The sequence below is a fragment of the Grampus griseus genome (genome assembly GCF_964374135.1).
Source record: "Grampus griseus genome assembly, chromosome: 2".
NCBI lineage: Eukaryota > Metazoa > Chordata > Mammalia > Artiodactyla > Delphinidae > Grampus > Grampus griseus.
Window position 1 is genome coordinate 152,249,022 of NC_139018.1, and position 25,954 is coordinate 152,274,975.

The 25,954-nt window shown below is 41.5% G+C and overlaps 1 protein-coding gene across 6 annotated transcripts in view; it reads right to left on the reverse strand.

Moving 5' to 3' along the window:
- The window catches only part of PRKCQ (protein kinase C theta), a 159,321-nt gene that overhangs the window by 67,039 nt on the left and 66,328 nt on the right, over positions 1-25,954 (reverse strand). For all 6 annotated transcript variants that reach the window (XM_082649703.1, XM_082649705.1, XM_082649706.1 and 3 more), the window contains 7 exons: positions 24,556-24,587; positions 24,374-24,459; positions 21,271-21,400; positions 17,254-17,363; positions 16,361-16,478; positions 14,637-14,797; positions 10,863-11,036 (listed from right to left, as the gene is read on the reverse strand). In XM_082649703.1, coding sequence (XP_082505829.1) covers positions 10,863-11,036; positions 14,637-14,797; positions 16,361-16,478; positions 17,254-17,363; positions 21,271-21,400; positions 24,374-24,459; positions 24,556-24,587 — 811 coding nt within the window. The remainder of the gene's footprint in view (positions 1-10,862; positions 11,037-14,636; positions 14,798-16,360; positions 16,479-17,253; positions 17,364-21,270; positions 21,401-24,373; positions 24,460-24,555; positions 24,588-25,954) is intronic.

Here is a 25,954-nt window from a genome sequence, read left to right on the forward strand (position 1 = left end):
AGAAATACAAAAGATCATGAGAGATTACTACAAGCAACTCTATGCCAATAAAATGGACAACCTGGAAGAAATGGAGAAATTCTTAGAAAGGCACAACCTGCCAAGACTGAATCAGGAAGAAATAGAAAATATGAACAGACCAATCACAAGCACTGAAATTGAAACTGTGATTAAAAATCTTCCAACAAGCAAAAGCCCAGCCAACAAGCAAAAGCCCAGGACCAGATGGCTTCACAGGCGAATTCTATCAAACATTTAAAGAAGAGCTATCACCTATCCTTCTCAAACTCTTCCAAAATATAGCAGAGGGAGGAACACTCCCCAACTCATTCTACGAGACCACCATCACCCTGATACCAAAACCAGACAAGGATGTCACAAAGAAAGAAAACTACAGGCCAATATCACTGATGAACATAGATGCAAAAATCCTCAACAAAATACTAGCAAACAGAATCCAACAGCACATTAAAAGGATCATACACCATGATCAAGTGGGGTTTATTCCAGGAATGTAAGGATTCTTCAATATATGCAAATCAATCAACGCGATACACCATATTAACAGATTGCAGGAGAAAAACCATATGATCATCTCAACAGATGCAGAGAAAGCTTTCGACAAAATTCAACACCCATTTATGATAAAAACCCTGCAGAAAGTAGGCATAGAGGGAACTTTCCTCAACATAATAAAGGCCATATATGACAAACCCACAGCCAACATCGTCCTCAATGGTGAAAAACTGAAAGCATTTCCACTAAGATCAGGAACAAGACAAGGTTGCCCACTCTCACCACTCTTATTCAACATAGTTTTGGAAATTTTAGCCACAGCAATCAGAGAAGAAAAGGAAATAAAAGGAATCCAAATCGGAAAAGAAGAAGTAAAGCTGTCACTGTTTGCAGATGACATGCTACTATACATAGAGAATCCTAAAGATGCTACCAGAAAACTACTAGAGCTAATCAATGAATTTGGTAATGTGGCAGGATACAAAATTAATGCACAGAAATCTCTGGCATTCCTATACACTAAGGATGAAAAATCTGAAAGTGAAATCAAGAAAACACTCCCATTTACCATTGCCACAAAAAGAATAAAATATCTAGGAATAAACCTACCTAAGGAGACAAAAGACCTGTATGCAAAAAATTATAAGACACTGATGAAAGAAATTAAAGATGATACAAATAGATGGAGAGATATACCATGTTCTTGGATTGGAAGAATCAACATTGTGAAAATGACTCTACTACCCAAAGCAATCTACAGATTCAATGCAATCCCTATCAAACTACCACTGGTATTTTCCACAGAACTAGAACAAAAAATTTCACAATTTGTATGGAAACACAAAAGACCCCGAATAGCCAAAGCAATCTTGAGAACAAAAAACGGAGCTGGAGGAATCAGGCTCCCTGACTTCACACTATACTACAAAGCTACAGTAATCAAGACAGTATGGTACTGGCACAAAAACAGAAAGATAGATCAATGGAACAGGATAGAAAGCCCAGAGATAAACCCACGCACATATGGTCACCTTATCTTTGACAAAGGAGGCAGGAATGTACAGTGGAGAAAGGACAGCCTATTCAATAAGTGGTGCTGGGAAAACTGGACAGCTACATGTAAAAGTATGAGATTAGAACACTCCCTAACACCATACACAAAAATAAGCTCAAAATGGATTAAATACCTAAATATAAGGCCAGAAACTATCAAACTCTTAGAGGAAAACATAGGCAGGACGCTCTATGACATAAATCACAGCAAGGTCCTTTTTGACCCACCTCCTAGAGAAATGGAAATAAAAACGAAAGTAAACAAATGGGACCTAATGAAACTTAAAAGCTTTTGTGCAGCAAAGGAAACCATAAAGAAGACCAAAAGACAACCCTCAGAATGGGAGAAAATATTTGCAAATGAAGCAACTGACAAAGGATTAATCTCCAAAATTTATAAGCAGCTCATGCAGCTTAATAACAAAAAAACAAACAACCCAATCCAAAAATGGGCAGAACACCTAAATAGACATTTCTCCAAAGAAGATATACAGACTGCCAACAAACACATGAAAGAATGCTCAACATCACTAATCATTAGAGAAATGCAAATCAAAACTACAATGAGATATCATCTCACACCAGTCAGAATGGCCATATCAAAAAATCTAGAAACAATAAATGCTGGAGAGGGTGTGGAGAAAAGGGAACACTCTTACACTGTTGGTGGGAATGTAAATTGATACAGCCACTGTGGAGAACAGTATGGAGGTTCCTTAAAAAGCTACAAATAGAACTACCATATGACCCAGGAATCCCACTACTGGGCATATACCCTGAGAAAACCATAATTCAAAAAGAGTCATGTACCACAATGTTCACTGCAGCTCTGTTTACAATAGCCAGGACATGGAAGCAACCTAAGTGTCCACTGACAGATGAATGGATAAAGAAGTGGCACATATATACAATGGAATATTACTCAGCCATAAAAAGAAACGAAATTGACCTATTTGTAATGAGGTGGATAGACCTAGAGTCTGTCATACAGAGTGAAGTAAGTCAGAAAGAGAGAGACAAATATCGTATGCTAACACATATGTATGGAATTTAAGAAAAAAAAAATGTCATGAAAAACCTAGGGGTGAAACAGGAAGAAAGACACAGAGTTACTAGAGAATGGACTTGAGGCTATGGGGAGGGAGAAGGGTAAACGGTGACAAAGCAAGAGAGAGTCATGGACATACATACACTACCAAACGTTAAGGTAGATAGCTAGTGGGAAGCAGCCGCATAGCACAGGGAGATCAGCTCGGTGCTTTGTGACCGCCTGGAGGGGTGGGATAGGGAGGGTGGGAGGGAGGGAGATGCAAGCGGGAAGAGATATGGGAACATATGTATATATATAACTGATTCATTTTGTTGTGAAGCTGAAACTAACATACCACTGTAAAGCAATTATACTCCAATAAAGATGTTAAAATGAAAAAAAAAAAGAAGAAAACAGGGCATCTAATTATTGATGGTATCTTAAAATCAAGAAAGCAGAATACTACTCTTCCAAGCTAGAACTTGTATTTTTCTATTTACTACTTAGAATTAGGTAGCAAAAGGAAATAGTTTTCTAATTTAATCCCCATATAGTTTGAGTCTTGCCTCTGTTGGGGAAACATAGAACTTAGCAGGTCAACAAGAAACATTTGTTAACATGAGTTTCTAAAGTAATTTATGACATGTATTTTCAAGGTTTTATGATTGTTTCTAATAGATTTTAGTTTGTTAGTGAGTACAGTTAAAAGATTCCTCCCATGGACACACTGATGTACACCTACACAGAAAGCAATTTCTCCGGAAGAACAAAGAGCTGATTGAACAGCTTCTGCACAAGAAATGACGGAGGGACCAAGACCCAGCATCAACAGGAAACACCCCTGACACAGCGATCTGCAGTAGAGAGGGATACCACTGAGAGGCCTGTGCACAGACTTGCCCACCTTGGTGCACAGTGAGAAAAAAACCCCCAGCAATTTAAAGGACACTTTAGACCATATTTGAAGGAAATCCATTTACTAACCTTAGAGCATCTGCCAAACACATGGGGAACTGCTGGAACTCTCTCCAGGGTTGGAGGTGCTGTGCATGGATGGAAAAACAGTCCAGACACTGTAGCCAGCCTGCCAAGGCCACCGTAGCATGCCCAGGCCTGCACTAGCTACAGCCATGCTACCGGGGTGGCTTTGGTGTGGTATATATCCTAGGCCACTCTGGCTCATGTTGCTCCAGCCATCCTGCCAGGGTGGCCACAGGACACCCTGCCCAGAGACAGCCCCCGCCCCCTGGCCCATACCTGCTCCAGTTCCAGCCCCCCTCACCCCTAGGCTGAGCCTGACCCAACCAGACTGCCAAAGCTGCCCAGCCCACACAGGGGATGCTCCTTACACAAGGCCACCTTTAAAACCAGGAGACGTAGCTGTCTTACCTAATTCATAGAAACAAACCAGAAAGTCAAACTAAATGAGGAGACAGAGGAATATGTTCCAAGTGAAAGAACAAGATAAAACCCTGGGGAAAACACCCTAATGAAATAGAGATAAGTAAATTACCTGGATTTAAGAGTTCAAAGTAAATGGTCATAAAGATATTCACTGAACTCAAAAGAAGAATAAAGGAACACAATGAGAACTTCAACAATGAGTCAGAAAATATAAGAAAGAACCAATCAGAACCGAAGACTACAATAACAAATGAAAAACACACTACAGGGAATCAATAGCAGATTAGACGATACAGAAGAATGGATCAGCAATCTGGAAGACAGAAGAGTGGAAATCACCCAAACAGAACAGCAAAAAGAAAAAAAATTTAAAAATGATAGTTTGAGGTACCTCTGGCACAACATCAAGCCTACTCACGTTCACATTATAGGGGTCCCAGGAGGAGAAAAGAAAATGGCTGAAAGCCTCCCTAACTTGGTGAAGGAAACAGATATCCAGGCCCAGGAAGCAGAGAGTCCCAAACAACATGAACCCAAACAGATATACCCCAATACACATTGCAATGAAAATGGCAAAAATTAAAGATAAGAAAAAGCAGCAAGAGGAAAGCAACTAGTCACCTACAAGTGAACCCTTATAAGACTGACAGCTGACTTTTCATCAAAAACTTTGCAGGCCAGAGGCAGTGGCATGATAAAGTGCTGAAAGGAAAAAATTTAAAAGGAAGAAAACTTATAACCAAGAGTACTCTACCTGGGAAAGTTATCATTCAGAATTGAAGACAAGATCAAGAGTTTCCCAGACGAGTGAAAACTAACGTAGTTCATCACTGCTAAACTGGCCTTAAAGAAGACCCTTTAACATTTTTTTGTAAGTGAAACGAAAAGGCCATAAACAGAAATATGAAAATATATGAAAGAAAAAATCTCACTGGTAAAGGAAAATATATAGGAAAGGCTGTGGAACAGCCACTTAAACTAGCATGAAGGCTAAAAGTAGTAAAATCAAAAGTAGTAAAATCAACTATAACTACAAAAGAAGTGAAGGGATACACAAAAAGACATAAAATATGACATAAAAACCAAAATGTTGGCAAGGAGAGTACAAATGTAGTGCTTTTAGAATGCATTCTAACTTAAGTGACTTTGAGCTTAAAATAAACTCATATACATATACGAGAGAGAGAGAGAGATGAACTTCATGGTAGCTGCAAATCAAAAACCTATGATGGGGCTTCCCTGGTGGCGCAGTGGTTGAGAGTCCGCCTGCCAATGCAGGGGACGTGGGTTCGCGCCCCGGTCCGGGAAGATCCCACGTGCCGCGGAGCGGCTGGGCCCGTGAGCCCTGGCCACTGAGCCTGCGCGTCTGGAGCCTGTGCTCCACAACGGGAGAGACCACAACAGTGAGAGGCCCGCATACCGCAAAAAAAACAAACAAAAAAACAAACAAAAAACAAAAAAACAAACCTATCATGTACAAAAAATAAAGAGAAAGGAACACAAACATTACATTAGAGAAAATGATTAAACCACAAGGAAAGAGGCAAAGAGAATAAGAAAGGAACAGAGAAGGGCTATAAAAACAACCAGAAAACAATTAACAAAATGGCACTAAGTACATATCTATCAATAACCACTTTAAATGTAAATGGACTAAATGCTCCAATCAAAACACAGTGGCTGAATGGATTAAAAACAAAAAACAAGACCCAACTATATGCTGCCTCCAAGAGACTCACTTCAGACCTAAAGACACACACAGAGTGAAAGTAAGGGGACAGAAAAAGATACTCCATGCAAATGGAAATGAAAAGAAAGCTGGGGTAGCAATATTCATAGCCAACAAAATAGGCTTTAAAACAATACTGTAACAAATGACCAAGAAGGACATTACATAATAATAAAGGGGTCAATCTAAGAACAGGATTCAACATTTGTAAATATTTATGCACCCAACATAGAAGCACCTAACTATTAACAGACATAACGGGAGAAACTGAAAGTAATACAATAATAATAGGGGACTTTAATGCCACTTTCAACAATGGATAGATCATCCAACCAGAAAAATCAATAAAGAAACACTGGCCTTAAATGACCTACAGAACATTCCATCCAAAAACAGAATATAGATTCTTTTTCAAGTGCACATGGAACATTCTCCAGGTAGGTTATGTTAGGCCACCAAACAAGTCTCAATAAATTTAACAAGACTGACATCATACCAAGCATCTTTTCTGACCACAATGGTATGAAACTAGAAATCAAAAGAAGAAAATTGCAAAAAACACAAACAAATGGAGGCCAAACAACATACTACTAAATAACCAATAGGTCACTGAAGAAATCAAAGAGGAAATAAAAAATACCTTGAGACAAATGGAAATGCAACTTTCCAAAGTCTACAGGACACAGCAAAAGCGTTCTAAGAGGAAAATTCATAGAAATACAGGCCTACCTCAAGAAATAAAAATCTCAAACAACCGAACTTGACACCTAAATGAACTATAAAAAGAAATAAAGCCTGAAGTTAATAGGAGGGAAATAATTAAGATCAGAGTGGAAATAAATGAAATGGAGACAAAAAATAACAGTAGAAATGATCACTTAAACTTAAGAGCTGGTTCTTTGAAAAGATAAAGAAAACTGGTAAACCTTTAGCCACATTCATCAAGAAAGATGGCCCAGATAAAATCAGAAATGAAAGAGAAACTATAACTGACACCACAGAAATACAAAGAATCATAAGAGGCAACTATAAACAATTATATGCCAGCAAATTGCACAACCTAAAAGAAATGGATAAATTCCTAGTAACATTCAATCTTTCAAGACTGAATCAGGAAGAAACAGAAAATCTAACAGACTGATAATCAGTAATGAAATTGAATAAGTGGGAAAAAAAAAAAAAACTCCCAACAAACAGAAGTCCAGAACAAGATTGCTTCACAGGGGAATTCTACCAAATATATAAAAAGAGTTAATACCTATCCTTCTCAAAATATTCCAAAAAAATTAAAGAGGAAGGAATACTTTTGAACTCATTCTATGAGATCAGCATTACCATGATGCTAAAACTAGACAAAGGCACCACACAAAAATTACAGGCCAATATCCCAGATGAATACAGATGTAAAAATCCTCAACAAAATATAAACAAACCAAATTGAACAATATATTAGAAGAGTCATACACCATGATCAAGTGGGATTTATCCCAGAGATGCAAGGATGGTTCAATATCTACAGATCAGTCAACATGATACACCATATTAACAAAACGAAGGACAAAAACCATATCATCTCAATAGATAACAGAAAAAGCATTTAAAAAAATTTAACATCCATTCATGATAAAAACTCTTATCAAAGTGGGTATAGAAGGAATACACTTCAACATATTTAGTGAAGGCCATATATGACAAACCCACAGCTAACAACTTATTCCATAGTGAAGAGCTGAAAGCTCTTCTTCTAATATCAGGAAAAAGACAAGGATTCCAACTCTCACCACTTATATTCAAGATAGTATTGGCAGTCCTAGCCATAGCAATCAGACAAGAAAACGAAAGATATCCAAATTGGAAAAAAGAAAGTAAAACTGTCACTATTTGCAGATGACATGATAACTATACATAGAAAACCATAAAGAAACTGTGAAAAAACTAATATTAGACCTTATAAATAAAGTTGCAGGATACAAAATTTATATGCAGAATGTGTTGCATTTCTGTATACTGCGTAAAGAGAAGGTACGAAAACAATCCCATTTACAGTTGCATCAGAAAAGAATAAAATACCTAGGAATTAATTTAACTAAAGACGTGAAAGACCTGTAGTCTGAAAACTAAAAGATACTGATGTAGAAGATTCAAGATGATACAAAGAAATGGGGAAAGATATCCTGTGTTCATGGATTAGAATACTTAATATTGTTAAAATGTCCATACTACGGAAAACAATCTACAGATTTAATGCAATACCTATCACAATACCCATGGCATTTTTCACAGAACTAGAACAAATAATCCTAAAATTTGTATGGAACCACAAAAGACCCCAAAGAGCCAAAGCAATCTTTGCTTTGTTAAGCAAGTCACATATGCTTGGAATCCTCGTTATTATATAAGTTAAACCAAATTCTAAAAAATAAGCAAGCAGACAAAATAATCCAGAAGTAAGGCCCTTTCCCAACTGACTACATTAAAAAATTACCCAGAGGAAATCATGATTCATATCGACTGCTGCTGTTTACACTCACTTGTGTGTAACTCACTTGTGGTTATTTTGTTTGACATACAAGGTTTGAAGAACAAATCAGTACTATTAAGTATAAAATAAGTTACAAGGATATATTGTACAACACAGGGAATCTAGCCAATGTTTTATAATAAGTATAAATGGAGTATAACCTTTAAAAATTATGAATCACTATATTGTACACCTATAACATAATATTGTACAGCAACTGTACTTCAATAAAAAATGAATAAAATTAAAAAATCAGGACATCTCAAATCAGGGTCCTTCAGAAAGTATAATGTAAGCTTTGCCTCTCCCTGCCCCCCCCACATCTCTTATTTCTAAAAGGACTCAATTCCTTGAAATCTAAGTAGTGAGACAGTCATTTTTACATTTGATATGTACATTCTCTGACACTTTTTCTCATGCATTTACTTTTCTGGTTTTGGTAAAGCATTACATAGGCTTGAAATCTTAAGAGCATTTCCTGTAACGGGGAAAGAAGCAAACTCTGCCTGAGGCTCTAACTGACAATCAGAGAAGGAAACATACCTATTTTCTGCAAAGTGGGATTCACAACAGCCTTCCCTACACAGTACGAAAACAATGATACAAACAAATATATAAAAACAGCAGGGAAAGGTGCCCAGTGAAACTTGATTACATAATGCCCCTAGAAGCCTGGTCTGAGGTGTATTTAGTATTTTGATAAAAGTCCCACAATATTTCAAGAGGAAAAAATGAGATTGTAAGTAACCACAGCAAATCTAGAACACAGCCCAGGAGAGTGGGACAGTTGCTTACTTTGTCTTCCAGTAAAATATCTGCACCATCCCAGACCAGCAGATATTTACGATCTCCAGGAGGAAATTTCTAGCAGGAAATCTTTCTAACCCTCCTTATCAGAAATTCCAAACTCCTTCCTGCTGGAAAACATAAGCCTACTTTTAAAGAGCTTATCATAATCCCTTTATTCCTTCATGCCTTCTTATAGCCCCTACACCTCTGCTGTCCAAGACCCTTTCTGCCTATTCTAATTTCTATTCAAATTCTACTTTCTAGTTTTCTCAGCTCTGGTGCTTAGAGTCTGCATTCTGCAATTAATATTACTCACCACTGTTAGAAGTGTCATTCTTGCCTCTTTAATTTTTTTATAGTATGAAATTCTCCAGGTCAGGAACTGTATTCGTTCTATATCCTTCACAATGCTTTGAATACAGTATATGATCATTGAGTGCTTTTTCATGGTCTGGTTTCTCTTTATTTTAGCCAAGTATATTTATTCATTTATTCCCTAATTAAACACTTGCTGAGAAGCTACTGGGAGCTGGAGAAGTGGTGATGAAACCCCTAGTGACTGCCCACATTTTCTGGCTGACTCCGTTTCCCCACTAATGCCTCCTGTGGCTGGAGGCATCTTGAGGTCCTCAGTTACTTGTCCTAAGGTAGGACATTCTCATCAAGGCTTGAAAGAGAACAAGAGAAAAACTCCTCATGTTCTTTGGACCTTAACCATATGGCTCCACATGGGTCTGCTTATTATTCTAGGCTCTCATACATAGGGATATAGGGTCAAGTAGGGTAGAAAAATAAAAAGAGAAAATCATTATGTCTGTGCAGGAAGACTGAACTACAAGGATGTTCATTTCAGTGTGATTCGAATCAGAACAAAATTTAGAAGTAGCCTAATTAGATAAATTGTAGAATACCACCCACAGATGTGAGGAAATGTAGAGAGTGTTGAAAATGCAAGTTACAGAACAGGAGGTATTTCCAGTAGGTCATTATTTTTACCTTTAAAAATCTAATGGGGGAAAAATCTAGAAGGATAAACTTAGAAGTATTAACGGTGAGTATACCCAAGTGATGGGATTACATATGATTTGCTTCTCTGAGCATATAAGCACTTTCCAAATTTTCTAAAATGATCTCTGAGCATATAAACACTTTCCAAATTTTCTAAAATCAATTTTCTAAAAATGATTTCTTCTCTGAGCATATAAGCACTTTCCAAATTTTCTAAAATCAATTTTCTAAAATGATTTCTTCTCTGAGCATATACGCACTTTCCAAATTTTCTAAAATGAGTCAAACGAAAATCTTTTTTTAATTTTAAGGAAAAAGGAGATCAGGAGGAGAATTCTCCCAGAAGAGACACTTCTGACAAAATTCACCCTTTTACCACAATGCTCAGGGCCTCACTGATGAAGCCCGCTCTAAAGGGTGATCTTCTACTGGCCTTATAAAGGAAAATAACAGTGCACACAGGTTTTGATCTATTTTTCCAACTTTCATCTCTTCAAATACACATATGGTAGATAAATAAACAGATGTCACTTTTTCCCTCTCACAAAGCACTGCCTTGTTAAGCAAGTCACATACTGCTTATATAAGTTAAACCAAGTTCTAAAAAACAAACAAATCCAGAAGTAAGGCCCTTTCCCGATCAACTACATTAAAAAATTCTAAGTAATATTTCAATGGTGTTTAGCACAGAAGAAACTTATTTGGATGGATGGAAGAAATAAACGGAGAGAGTATCCCATGTCTCCAGATGAGGGCTGCCAGGAGCACCCAGATTTACTGGGGTGAGAGGCAGAGATGAAGGATAGCCTTACCTTGGTCTGGAACGTACAGAACATGTGCGTTAAGAACGGATGCTCCCAGGCCAAGGAGAGAACTCTCTTCTCTACCATTGTACACTCCACGTCGTCATCCATCAAAACCACATCTTTCTTTAAGGCTTTTATTGCGAAAAATTGATTGGTTTTCTTGAACTCCGCTAGGAAGACCTAGAGGGAAGGGGAAGACACTTTATTTTAGAATTTGGATTCACGCTCATTGAAGAAGAGTCACGAAGTCCTGAGAGAGATGTATTGGGTGAGAAAAGACGACTTCTCCAATCCTCCTCCACCCTCTTTATGGAGACAAATAGAGCTTCACAGGTGTGGGATGATACAGAACAGTTTCATCCTCTCTCTACCTTTCAAAGGGTTTCACAAAACTATGGTGCAATTGGATGGGTTATTCTCAGCCACTGAGAAATTCTATTTAAAAAAGTGTGCCCTGTCTACCCAGGGACCTGAGTAAGTTTATAAAACCATTCAGAGGCAAATATGTATTGAAGGAAGCAGCAGCAAGTAGTGGAAGGAGGACTTGATTGTTCTTGAAGTATCACTGAAAATGAGCATAAAACCTTACTCTAAGTTTTAGCCACTTTTTCAAGGCAAAAAAAGAATATGTGAGGAATTGAGCTTTCCTGATGTGCTTATAGAATGCACAGCATTTCCTCTGATGGCACAGACACTAATATTATCTTCAAGACCTACTATGTGTCAGGCATTCTGCTATGTGCTTCACATGTGCTATCTAATTTTAGTATCTATTTAATTCTTAGCTCAGAACACTCTGCAACACAGATAGATAGTAATAATTTTAAAAAAACTAGGCTCAAAGGGTAACTTTCTCAAATTCATGGAGCTACTCAGTGGGAAATCTAGCTCCAAAGTTTACTTTTTCCACTTGATTTCATGAATCTTATAAGAAAGGACACCAGATGGCATGTAATGGAGAGTTTCACCAACTTTCACTTTTGCAAATGATGCAGCCACAGACGATTGACAGGAGTGAGGACGTGACATTTGGAGACAGAAAACCCCAGCTCAGGCCTCATTTCACAGATACTTACTAGCTGTGGGAATGTGGGCAAATTAACCTCCCTGGGCTGCTTCAGTTCCCGAATGTGTAAAAGCGGTAACTATCAACACACTGCTGACTTACGGGACTGTTGTGAAAATCAAATACCAGGTGGTAAAGTGATTTGTGAACTGTAAAATGCTTTCTAAATGACAGTTACTGGAATCTAAGAAACAAAACAAATGGATGTATATAACAAAACAGAAAGCGACTCACAGATATAGAGAACAAACTAGTGGTTACCAGTGGGAAGAGGGGAAGGGGGAGGGGCAATATAGGGGTATAGGATTAAGAGATACAAACTACTATGCATAAAATAAGCAACAGGGATATATTGTATAGCACAGGGAAATACAGCCACTATTTTGTAATAACTTTAAATGGAGTATAATCTATAAAACTACTGAATCATTATGTTATACATCTGACACTAATATTGTAAATCAACTATACTTAAAAAAAAAAACCACTTGCCATTTGCTTCTTTTAGTGACTTTTAGGGATTGTTGACGTTAATGATGTTACACCAATAGTGAAAATGCACGTGTCTGTGTTTAAAATAATACAGTGCAGACACATAACTGTGGGGTAGCTGGCTTGATAGAGGGGGTAGAGCTTAGATGAGAATTCAGGCAAATGAATGATGTACATACATATCCCCAGAAAACATGCAGTTTGTTCTCCTGGGCCTAAAATCGATGGAGAACCAGAATACAGAGGCTACCATTTTGATGAGGAACCATACTTCCCATATAGAGTGAAAAGAAAGAAGAGAAACAAGCTTGAGTATTCTTAGTGTTGGAAGAAAAGGAGATATGGCTGCCCCTTTTTGCTCTGGTGCTCCGTCCCCCTCTCCTTGGGTCCCAAGGTGCAGCCCCCTCAGAGTGCAGGGATCCGGGGTCCTGATGGTGAGGGGCTTACTGCTTTGGACACAGAGCAGAGGATACCTGAAGCTCTCAGCTGTCCCTTGGGTTATTTACTAAGGCATCTAGGTTTAACTTAATGTCTTCTTAACTTTGTTGAAAAGTAAAATCCACACGGGAACAAAGAAAAGCTTTCCTTTAACAATTAAAAGTCCCCTTTTGGTAATTGCTTCTTTCAATAAAACATCCCCAAATCAGCCATAAACTAAGAAGCTGGGAAAAAAAGCCATTTCCATCTCTATAATGTGCTTTCAGTTTTTGGAAACAGGTTATAAACTGCACATTAATTGATGCTAAATTTTAATGAAGACTGGCTGTAAAATTGCCTCTTACACTCAGATTAACACCAGACGAGCCTGCTACGGTTCATGTTATTGTGGAAACAAGATAAACGAATTAATGGATATCAGCTACAGTTTGTAGGGCAGAGTGGATTTTGCCAAAGGCAATGCCTTGGTGTTATATAGAAACCCCAACTGCAGCACAATGTCCTTCAGCTACGGCAATACCCAGTTACATTATTATTAAATAAACTGGGTGAGTTTTGCAGCCAAAGTCTAGTGAGCAGGTGCTGAGCACAATGCTGGTCTTGGCTGCACAAATTCACGGAACAGTAGTCTTTGGCTAAAACTTTCCTAGACGTTGCATCCAATATAAATATAAAACAACTGAGAGTTCCATTAATACACGTGATATCCTTAATATCCAAAATAACCTAAAAGCCTATATTCCATGACATCCCTCTTTACAATCACTGGCTTGAAAATCTCCTCTTGTCACTGAGAGTTGATTATAATTTCTTCCATTATGTCTCCTTCCTCCTCTCCTTGCCCTCTGTGACTGACTAATGGCCCATAACCTGAGTGAGTGGCAGGAAGAATTTAGAGGAGGGACTTCCTCTGTGGAACTCTTCCTAAGACGCTCAAGCTAGGGCCGTGTTCTGGGCTGAATTGTGTCCCTTCCAAAGAACTGATATGTTGGAGTCCTAAACCCCAGCAGCTCAGAGTGAGACCATATTTGGAGACAGGGTGCTTACAGAGATAATTATGTTAAAATGAGGTCATTAGGGTGGGTCCTAATCCAATATGACTGGTGTCCTTATAAGCAGAGGGTGTTAGGACACAGACATGCACACAGGAATGGCCATGTGAGGACAAAGGGAGAAGACAGCGTGGACACCCAGAAGAGAGGCCTCAGGAGAAACAGCCCTGTCCACACCTTGATCTTGGACTTCCAGCCTCTAGAACTAGAAGAAATAAATTTCCGTTGTTGAAGTCTCCCCATCTGTGGTATTTTGTTACAGCAGCCCTAGCAAACTAAAACAAGGCTGAGGACGTTTGGTAGAGAAGAAATCACACAGAAGGTAAAAACCACACTCCAGGTTTGAGAAAGGAACAAAACAACAACAAAAAAACCACCAATGAAACAAACATATCTGTGAAACAGGAACCGGCTGAGGCACCTTCTCATTTCTTTGGTGTCCAAGGATACCAAACACACAAGCTCGTGGGATGGACACCTTCCAAGTGAAATGGCTTGAATCGTTGTTCCCAGGAAGCAGAGGCTGCTATTCCCCAGAGCTCCCCGGGTCCCTATTAATTCAGATGTCTCTCTGCCCTCTAACATACATCACATCACATGACAGTTCCTGACCAGGAATGCGCTCTCTGCACACCCATGTATGGTTCAGTTCCACCAGTTCAGTTCCACTGGCCAGATCTGCTCTTCAATTTCTGGAAGTTGGGCCACAGAATTCTACATACAATATCATACCTTGCCAAAACTTCCTTTCCCCAACATTTTGTGCAAGGTAAAATCCTCGATTTTTAATTTCATACGTAGAGATGGTCTTTCTACGTTAAGTTCAGGTTCTGGACGATGGCCTACTTTCTCCATCTCATCCAAGGGAGACTCCCAGGAGATCCCCTGAGGCTCTGAAAATGGCAAATCAGTGGTTAAAAGGAAATAAGGAACAGCGGAAGGTCGTCCTAGCTACTTTGAGAACACGCTTTCTTTTCCACATCCCATTCTGAAGCTCCATTCAGAGCGATGCAGAAAGGGGTGCCTGCAGGGCAAAAGCAGCACCTCCTGCCTGGGAGCCTGGGATCTGGGGGATGGACTGTGTCTCTTTATGCAACAGACTGGGGAAAATATCAAGTTAAGAAACATTCCAATCAGCAAAAGACCATCTATGCAACAGGATTGAGCACTTTTGATAACGCCGAATCGCAGACAAATAGGGATTTTAACCAAATTGGAGGGAAAATGGTTCTCCGTTGCTTGCGTGGCTCACAGGCACAGTGGCGTCAGTTTCTGTGACCGACCACGTGGGGACGAAGAAATGGAGAGCAGATCGTTAAAGATCTGAAATGCATCGTTCGCCACAGTCTTCGAGTCAAGATACTACCTACCTTGATCATGTCTGAGACACAAGGTCTACTCCTCTGCCCGGAGACCCTTCCCAAATGTAATCCAAACCCTTCTTTAAAAAATTTTCAGGACAATTTATTCCTCACCTCCTGCCAGAGAAGGTGTAGAAAAACATTTTTGGAGCCTTCCTCCGACCCCCTTATCACATTCCTTTCTTTTAAATTGAAATACATTGACATATCACATTGTGCTAATTTAAGGTGCATAACATGTTGATTGACACATTTATCTACTGTGATATCACGAGATAGTTAGCACCTGTATCACATCACATAATTATGTCTTTTTTTGTGGTTGGAATAATGACATTTATTTTCCGATCTCTAGGTTTATCTTTCGTATTCTAAGTCCAAGGAAAATATTTTATAATGTATGCTGAAAACTATTCAGAATCACATGGTCATATCCTCTCATGAAGGACCTTCAAAGAGGAGGCTGGATAAACTTCCATAACATCAGAAATGTTAAGGACGTTAGGCTATTCTTCCCCTTTCTAATCTTTTTTTTTTGAGTTTATTTATTTATTTTATATAGCAAGTTCTTATTAGTTATCTACTTCATACATATTAGTGTATAGATGTCAATCCCAATCTCCCAATGCATCCCACCATGCCCCCGCTTTCCCCCCTTGGTGTCCATAATCCCCTTTCTAATCTTAAAACTTTCCAGAAAAGTCTCAAAGGTACAGAATAAGATGGTCTGTGGCATTCCTAGTCTAGAGCTCTATGGAGGATTTATTTCTGTAAAACTGTTTAACCACGGCAGGGAGTAATGTTCTAAAATTCTAAGAAAAAGTTTGCAATTGTTTCCTCCAGAGATGCCGCATTTTCTTCTCCCACCTCAACCTCTCACCACCACCACCTGCTTATGAAGGTTTTCTAGTGGGGTATATTTCGGTTTTATAATACTTCTAAGAAGTAGGAGACTCTCTGTTGGTGGCTAGGTCTGTAATCTCGAACTAGAAAAGAATCGTTTATCAGGCCAGGTACGTGGAGAATTTAAATCCAGAGGACTCAGGTTAATCAAGGTGAATTACTGACGATTCTACAGTGGATCAGGGTAGCTACCTTTTTTCCCCGGTGCTGGTCCATACGGCAGCTTTGCTTCACCTTTTATGGAGCATGGGAGACCAATTTCAACTGGACCTTCTCTGAAGATGTGTTCAGAGTCTCTTAAGCAGCGAGCCTGGGTTACAAACAAAGAGTCAGACTACCCACCTACCCACCCACCATTAACGGGACAGTGCAGCCTGCTGTCCACGGGCGTGAAAGCCATTTCAGATCCCTAAATGTGTAAGATAACCGAATCTCTCCCTCCCCCTGGCACTCTCTCAGGGATCCCATATCCTGCGGACGTCTATCATATTTTACGTAGCAGCAGAACGTATTCGCTTCCTGCATACTTTTCTGGGGGCCAACTGGTTTATCCCATGCTATCCACATTATTCGGTCACAAATAAGAATCAAAGGCCAATGGATGGAAAAATAGCTTACGTGGGCAATGCCAAGTCTTAAAGAGGGTTCGTCCCTGGATGTGAGGATTCGGCATGCTAGTAAGTAGCAAGGCAAAAGTTGCCTTGGACTCAGTGTTTTGAAGGCATTCTAGGGATGATTCTAGCAAATATGTTTTTTCCCCCAGGCTATTATATAGTCGTCATATATAGGTATAAAACTGGCAATGAGTCCTCAATAATTTTAATGAATTTATTTGTTTCTTCCCCTGCTCATTCCATGAAGAATTTAAGATCTTATAAAGATCCACACGATGCAAATGCATTAAATAAATAAGTATCTCAAGCGGGGGATGTGGACACGAAGATGAAAGTCAGTGTCAAGGCAAGTACTCAGAAATAGAGTCCACGTCGCCCTGTAGAGCTGCTACAGAGCACAGGGCAAAGGGACTGGAATAGTCCTAGTTGAGCTGAAATTGTGGGAACTTGTCCCCTAAAAGCCGTTCCTACCTGTTGAGCGCTCTCAATCATTGCCAGTGCTTCAGCCATTAGCTTCTGGTTTATGCCACAAAGGTTGGCGACCTTTGTCTGGCATCTGTGATGTACGTTCATGCCACATGCTGAAAGGAAGAAAGCGACACCTTGAACAAGGGCAACAGAACCAACTTCCACGGACTCTGCCCGTGATCTGTTTTAGGTGCATGTATGCCCAAGGAATCACTGGCAAATCCCCGGCGCCATCTTCCCAGCAGAGGGAGACACTGAAGGCAAACAGACCAGGGCAGGGCTTTTATGCCACCGCACATTCACCTCTGATTCCCTGAGACCTTCACCCACACACCAGATGCTCCTCAGCGTGCTGCTGGGAAGTGACTTCCGCTCAAGGCAGAACCAGAGCCTGTGGATGGGGAGGAAGGCTGCTCCCAGAATGCATGTCCACTGTGCCATCGCTGAGAGTGAAAAACTGAGGTTGGCTCTTATTCCAGGGATGATCCCAGCAAATAAGTTGGTGGTAATGTGGAATGCTGGGTGGAAGGTCATTCACTGCCACTTAGACTGGGGTCCAAGCATCCCCTTTCCCACATGGGCTGCGAGAGGCTTCTCCACCCTCTAGGCTGAAGCCTAGGGTACAGCCTCCATCGAAATGGAAATTGAGATAGTGGGGTGGTCTGTGCATATGTGAGAGGCGGGGGTGAAAGGAAGGAAAGTGTCCAGAGACCGTGTTCTCACCACATGGGAGAGTTGGGCTACTTGAACTAAGTGATCTGTATAGGCTTCTAGCTCTGAGACCTACGATGCTGGAGGAGTATCCTGATCCATTAGTCCTAAAAACAGCACGACCGTGCTGTGACTGTGGGAGCCTTCTTGTACTGGGGGTCGGGCACCTGTGTGTCTGTGTAAAGACAATATCGCTTCATGTCATTAGTCTTAGAAAAATACAAATTCTGCTTATGAAACATCACCGTTATGCCAAAAAACAAGGTACCAAAGATTTCCCAACACCAGCAGATAGAACTCTGATCTCATGTCCTGCTAGGTTCTATAAAGGTATATCAACAGGGATTGTTACAGTGGAATTAGGCAGGAGAAGATATAAAATCATGCCATTTTAATCTTCTTACCTTATTACTTGCCCATTTGTGTGCAAAAACTTAGCACAGTGATTGGCCTCCAACAGGTGTTCACGAAAGACAACTTTTCTTTCATCTTTATTATTTACTACAATAAAATATTCTTGAAATACTTAGGTGAAATTTTAGCCATCTTCACCTTTAGTTTTCACTAAACAGTTCATAACAAGACAAAATAAAACAGCATTTTCTAGTAGGTAAGCATAAACTATTACTCATCCCAGTATGAAGTCATAAAAATCCACCTGAAGTGGAACCTTTAATATAGTAGAGGTGCTGCTCATAATGGCTTCTGCCCTCTGAATTCTGCCTTGTTAGCTTGACTCCTCCTGGGCTCCCGGATGCAGGTGTTACGCTGGGCGGCCCCATTTACTACTTATTTACTGCAAGGTAGAGGGAGGCATGTAGCGAGCATCGAGCACCTTGTTTTTTTTTTTTTTTTTAAACATCTTTATTGGGATATAATTGCTTTACAATGGTGTGTTAGTTTCTGCTTTACAACAAAGTGAATCAGTTATACATACACATATGTTCCCATATCTCTTCCCTCTTGCGTCTCCCTCCCTCCCACCCTCCCTATCTGTAATGAGGTGGATAGACCTAGAGTCTGTCACACAGAGTGAAGTCAGTCAGAAAGAGAAAGACAAATACCGTATGCTAACACATATATATGGAATTCAAGAAAAAAAAAAGTCATGAAGAACCTAGGGGTAAGACGGGAATAAAGACACAGACCTACTGGAGAACGGACTTGAGGATATGGGGAGGGGCACCTTGCTCTTTAAAACTGTAGCGGATCTAAGCTCCTCTCTGATGTGCCGTGAAGAGAGGCCCCGTGCCCACTAGGATCACAACGTCCTAAGTCTGTTACTAACCTAGTTGGTGATAACTGGACCTCGGTGAGTGCAAACAGTCCCTCCAGATGACTACTTTCATGGTAATTCAGTGGTGAGAGAAAGGAGACAGGGTCAGGAGGAGTGGGGGCCCTACTTAGGAAGGAAGCTTACAGGAGAGTAAGAAGAAGAGTGAGTGAGGAAGAGGCGGGGAGAGACCCAGGGGAGAGAGTGAGAGGCGGAGATGCAGATGAGGGTAAGGGGGGGGCAGACAGCGCCCAGCCTCTCGGGGTTCCAGGGAGTGACTTGGGGAAGGAGAGGGGGGAGGAGAGGGGAGAGGAAGGGGAGAAGAGAAGAGAGGGAGTAGGGTTAAGGAAGCACAGGAGGACAGGGAATGAGGAAAGAGAATGGAATGAAGAAGGAATGTTCGAAAAGGACAGAACCCAGCAGGTCGTGGTGGAACAATGCCAAGTAATCCTGGAAGTTCTGAGCTCAGAGGCACAACCGTGCTGTTGGGACCAGCTCGGCCTCTGCAGGTGGGGCGCCTGGGCTCCAGGGAAAGAAAACCCGACGAGTGAGAGTATCACAGGAACAGGGGTGCCAGCAGACGGGGATCTGATTATTCCTGTCCGTTTGTCCCCGCAGAACACTCCAATATTACCTGTTGCCTACGACTCTTAACGACACTCTATACAACGCCCAGCCCACCCACCCACGGACTCTTAAACAGGTGTAGAGAGGAAAGTGCGTGGTGGTACTTTGGGTGATGGAGGGACTGTTCAGGTGAATTTTGACTACCTGTGGGTTTGCCTTCAGTAATGATTTGGAGACCTAACCCCTCCCGCCTCCATTAAGATGTCACTCCAGGCTCCACCAGACACGTGGATGCAACTGGGATGAGGACAGGCAGGCAGCTAAGGGTGATCTTCCTCCTTAGGTCAGCGCCCTTTATCACTTAAAAGATACAACACGCATTAGCCAGTGGCATAAGTTAAAATGGGGCTGCCCAGAAAAAATAAAGTGGCTTCTGTGTTTAATCAATATCCTATGATAAACCATAATGAAAAAGAATATATAGTAAGAAATGTATATATATGTATATAATATATATATACACACACATATATAATGTATATATATATGTGTATAACTGAATCACTTTGTTGTACAGCAGTAATTAACACAGCATTGTAAATCAACTATACTTCATTAAAAAAATTTTTTAAAATAAAACAAAATACAAAGGTCCCTGCTGAGCGAGGCATCTCTGTTTTGAATGTTATCTGGGCTCTGTCCTCCCCTCAGCTGCACTCCAAGGGCAGAAGTACTTTGTTAGTTCTTGTTGGACTTTTTCCTCCCTACCCCCTAATCCTGGCATAACAGCATCTCAGTTTCTAAAGGTTTTTGCCTTCGCAGCCTGGACTTTCAGAGAGAGAGAGCTCTTGTGCTTTTTCTCAGGGTCCGGCTGAATAACTCCACGGTGGAGGGCAGCAGGCTCGGGCTCTGCTCTCAGGCCGTCAGCATCAGAGCTGGGCGTCTTCCCGTGCACGTGGAGTTCACAGCACGCTTTGGGGACAGGCTCGCCAGCTTAAGTCAGGCAGTTTTCTGCGCAGGACTAACCAGCAGCGAAACAGACATGCCAGGCTCGCTCCCTGATGGAGCCACAGACAGAATCGCACTCGCTGGTGCTAAGGAGAGCAGCAGGGGCAGGGCTGGGGCTGCGGAGGTCAGGAAGGGGCAGCTCCAGGGGAGGGAGCCAGTCAGAGGAGAATCAGGCAGGTACCACAGAAGGCATGGGGCCAGGGGCTGTGACATTTGACCTGGAAGACTGGGCACTTCTCTGGGAAACAAGGCATGGGGTGGGGACAGGTGGAAGGAAAAGAACAGCAGTGGCTTGTTATCGGGGAACTGCTCATTCAGGATCACGGGGCTTTTCCGGGCTGGACGGAGAAGCCAGTCATCTCCATCCTCCCCCCCGCCCCGCCCCGCTCCCTGGTTCTCTCCATCAAAGCTGCAAATCCAGCCGCAGGGGGTTCCAGGGGGGCCCCGCTCATTAAACTCACCGTCACACTTGAGGCCTTGCCTCGCCAGGCCCCAGAGCAGGGTCCCACAGTGCTCACAGAAGGTGGGGCTCTTGTAATTGTAGACCTTAAATCTGTGTGGCATGTCGATTTTGAACCTCTCCTTGTGGAACTGAAAGGGAAAAAGAATGCGTGATGGTCGGTGTGTCCCCACTTCCCCGCTTTTCACGTCTTAGCAGATACTTCAGCACAGTGAACAGAATAATAAAAACACTGCAGTGCTGTTTATTAGAACCCATAATTTTTACTTGTCAAGCCTTATAGTCATGGCCAAAGAAGACACGAAGCCGTTAGCTCTTCTAGGTCAAGGGCAAGGGGGCAAGTCTGCGGCCTTCCCACAGACGGGCTAAGATTTCAGGAAGAGGAGACCAGGGTTATTTATTTAAATGGGAGCTAAGTAAACGTACTTCCCTTCTTTTTTTTTGCGGTATGCGGGCCTCTCACTATTGTGGCCTCTCCCATTGTGGAGCACAGGCTCCGGACACGCAGGCTCAGCGGCCATGGCTCACGGGCCCAGCCGCTCCACGGCATGTGGGATCTTCCCGGACCGGGGCACGAACCCGTGTCCCCTGCATCGGCAGGCAGACTCTCAACCACTGTGCCACCAGGGAAGCCCCTCCCTTCCTATTTTAATATAAATATTTCCTTTTCTCTTTTAACCTAGCGCTAGTGCTTTAACCTTTGGAAGATGTTACATAATGCCTCCTCTAGAGAGATCGGTTTATTAGTGTGGGAGCCCAAGGTGGGAAGGCTTTTCACACTGCTTATACATGAACTGAAGAGACAAGAGGTAGATAACAGTTCTGCCAGGTGCTGTGATAGACACGTTAGACACGTCACGTGTTATCTTTTACATGTGTGATATCTCATACAACCCTCAAAATACCTCTTTTGAAGCAGGCTCTGTTAGTATCCTGCTTTGATAGGTGGGGAGATTCAGCACAGATAGGGCCAGACACTTGTCTAGGACACACAGCCATCAACTGAGCTGGGATATCTATGAGCCTGACAGTCCGAATCTGAGCCCATCCCCTCTTTCACCATTACTCTTCGCTCTCTCAAAATAAATGTGATGGTTTAAGGGATGGAGAGAAGGGAGATGACAGAGGGATGCTGATAGTAGATACAGTGAAGATTTTCTTTTTTAAAGTGTTCTAGAGTTTAAATTCTCCCCTTTAATCAAACTTATTACATTAACAACAACAAAAAATCAGGCACTTTGATTCCTGGCAAGAATACCAATATTCTTGTGCAGTATAAAAAGTTTTATTTACTTGAGACTTAAAGTCTCTACAAAAGTTTTTAATTAAACAATGTCTTTGAGAACATGTACAGTAAAGTGGCCTTATTTGTTAAAGGAATACATATTCTCATGGTGGCTTCCGGTCAGCATTTAGTCTTTAGAATGGCTACTTAGAATGGCTTAAAAGCTGCCCAGCACTTACTCGAGATATTTTCAACCAAGAAAAAGTGCCTTTCAGAACTCCTATTTCGTAGAAACTTTTCCACATAAATATGAACAAGTGATGTCAAGGTCCAGGCTAGGAGACTTCTACTTCAAATCCTGAACCCAAGTCCAAATGCTTCAAGATGTGTCTGCGAAAGACTACACATCTGTACTTTCCAACACGACAGTCACTCACCCACGTGGGCCAACACTTACAAGGTGTTGAAAAGATGTGCTGTAAGTGTAAAATACATACTGGATTATGACAACTTTGTATGAAAAAAAAAGTAAAATATCTCAATTTTGTATATTGAGTCTATCCTGAAATGATAATATTGGAGCAGATTGGGTTACATAAAGTATATCGTTAAGATGAATTCCACCTGTTGCTTTTTCCGGTCTTTCATGTGGCTACTTGAAAGTTTAAAATTTGACCTGTGGCTCTCATTCTAGTCCTACTGGACGTTAGCCATTGAAGTTCACAGTCATGCTTACAATTTGTGATTTTGCCAGGAAAGCTGAAGGCATCAGATAAAGGGAGCAGGCGGGCGGGATGAAAAGAGGCACTGTGATTTCAACAACAAAAGCCTTAGTCTGGGAGACTGAGATCCGAATTCTAGTCTGCCAGGTGAAAGTGGCTGACCTTGGACAAACTACTTCAACCTCTTTGAGCCTTGGCAGAGTCACTCATAACAGGAGATTATCCCCTTCTGGCTCTAAATTTTAAAAGACATTCTACTCTGGAAAAACCCAACCGATCTGCTGTCTCTTTGCCTACCCCTTTGCTGGAGAAAATCACACACCCGGGAGATGGCTGCCCTCAAACTCAAATGGACTTGCAACTGTGCTTGGCAATCCTGCTGCTTTTCTTGAATCCCCTTGCCCTGCCATCTATGAGAGAATTATTTTAGAGCTCCTTCTTCCTCCTCAAAGACACTTGCTGCCTTCTTTCTTCCCCTAGTCCTCAGACTTCATCGAGGACCTAAGTCATCTAAGGGAAGCTCCCTCATCTGTCCTTCCCCAAATCTGCAAACCTACCTTCATCTACAACCATCTCTCCAACTCCTTCCTGTCCGTCAGAGTTTCACGTCCATGTGGCTTTGGACCTCTTCCCTTCTTGCCAAGACTGACTGCTTTGGTTGCCTCTCTCTCTCTGCAGCTCCATCTGCCTCCCTCTCCCACAGAGTAAAGTCTGACTTGCCCCCAGATGATACATCTCAAAGTTCATTCTGAGAGAAATACTTGCCTCTCAATATAAGCATTACATATCTGTTACCCTCCCTTGTCAATGCTCACATCTGCATTTTATAACCATTGCCTCTACTCTTTAACTGTCACTTCTAGCTGTAGATGCCACAGGAGTCGTTCTCACATAATTGATCAGAACTATGCTTTCTGGCCACCTTTCTGTGATGTTTTTCTGGAAAAGATAGAATCATTAAAATTCTTCTTGTGCTCTCTTATTCATCCCCTAGTTCTGGATCTCAGTAACCATCACCACTGGAGAGGAAAGGGTTTTAGGGTGTGCAAGGAAAAATATAAGCATTCAAATTCAGGCATTAGGAACAAGAAATAGCGGGCTGTAAAAATCAGGATAAAATCATCGTATTTCAGACAGAGAGGAATCTAGATCCGTACCATGGTTTCTCGGCTGTTGATAGCTGATCCGGTGCACTTCGCTATAACCTTATCGATACACTTCTTGTGAATCGCTGCATTACATTCTGAAAAGAAATGACTACAGCTTGAGATTTTCAGAAGTTAAGGGACAACTAAACGAAAAGAATGACGATAATACAAAAGAAATCCTTCTGACTTACGTCGACACTGGTAGCCCTGTTTGTTCAGACCCCTGCAATAAAGCACATGTTTGAACATTTATATGGACCTTTGAGTCAACAGTAGTAGCAAAAACATTTAAAAGATGAACAAGAAAGATCCCATAGCTTTCTGCCATCACAGAGCATTTTCTGATCTGAAGCACTAGTCTATTATTAGCCAAGAGTGTTAACATGTGCTTTTATTTATTTATTTATTTATTTTTTGCGGTACGCGGGCCTCTCACTGTTGTGGCCTCTCCCGTTGCGGAGCACAGGCTCCGGACGCGCAGGCTCAGCGGCCATGGCTCACGGGCCCAGCTGCTCCGCGGCATGTGGGATCTTCCCAGACCAGGGCACGAACCCACGTCCCCTGCATCGGCAGGCGGACTCTCAACCACTGCGCCACCAGGGAAGCCCTGTGCTTTTATTTTAACCTGCTTTGTGAAAAGTCTGATAATTAGATAAATAAGGAGTTGTTGATTTCCCTCCCGTTTGCATATTTTCCAAACAAACATGTAGAGATAAAAATGCCTGACCAAAAATGGATAAAGCGGGGGCGGGGGGGGGGGACTTCCCTGGTGGTCCAGTGATAAAGAATCCACCTTCCCATACAGGGGACGCGAGTTCGATCCCTGGTTGGGGAACTAAGATCCCACATGCCGCAGGGCAACTAAGCCCGCGCGCCACAACTACAGAAGAGAAAACCCGCATGCCACAGCTACTGAGAAACCCGCACACTGCCGCAACTAGAGAAGCCCGTGTGCCGCAACGGAAGACCCTGCGTGCCTCAACAAAAGACCCCGCATGCCACAACTAAGACCCGATGTAGCCAAAAAAAGAAAAAAATTTTTAAATTAATATTTAAAAAAATGGATCACGGGATCATGGTAGCAAATTTCCACGTCTACGCTTAAAAATTCAATGTCTCGCTAAGCTCAGTACAGATAAGCAAAGATATCTACATTTATAACATTTTATTTTATAACATTTTATTTCCTCTTTCTGAGTATCTGAGAATATGTGCGACTAATGAATTCTCAAGCTTAAGACCGAAGCCTGAGTAACATTCACTCTTAGAAAGGAAGGAGGTTCAAGTCATTAGATGAAGACAGTTGATGGAAATCCACCAAAAGTCTACTTGACCTCTGGATACCCTGGTTACACAGGGGTTAAGGAGAGAACACCCCAGAAGAGGCGAGGAGGCTGAGGCCAGAGATAGGAGTCATTTCAAGTCTCCACTCCCCCATAGCCTTCGCTGTGTGTTTACTGAGGGTTGAACCAATCTCTCTGTTTGAGGGCTCTTAAGACACCCAAGAGCCCTGTAAACATTGAAACCCATTAGCTCCAACGGGCAAGTGTTGCCTTTTGCAGACATTAGTAGCAGCACGGTTGGGCTGTT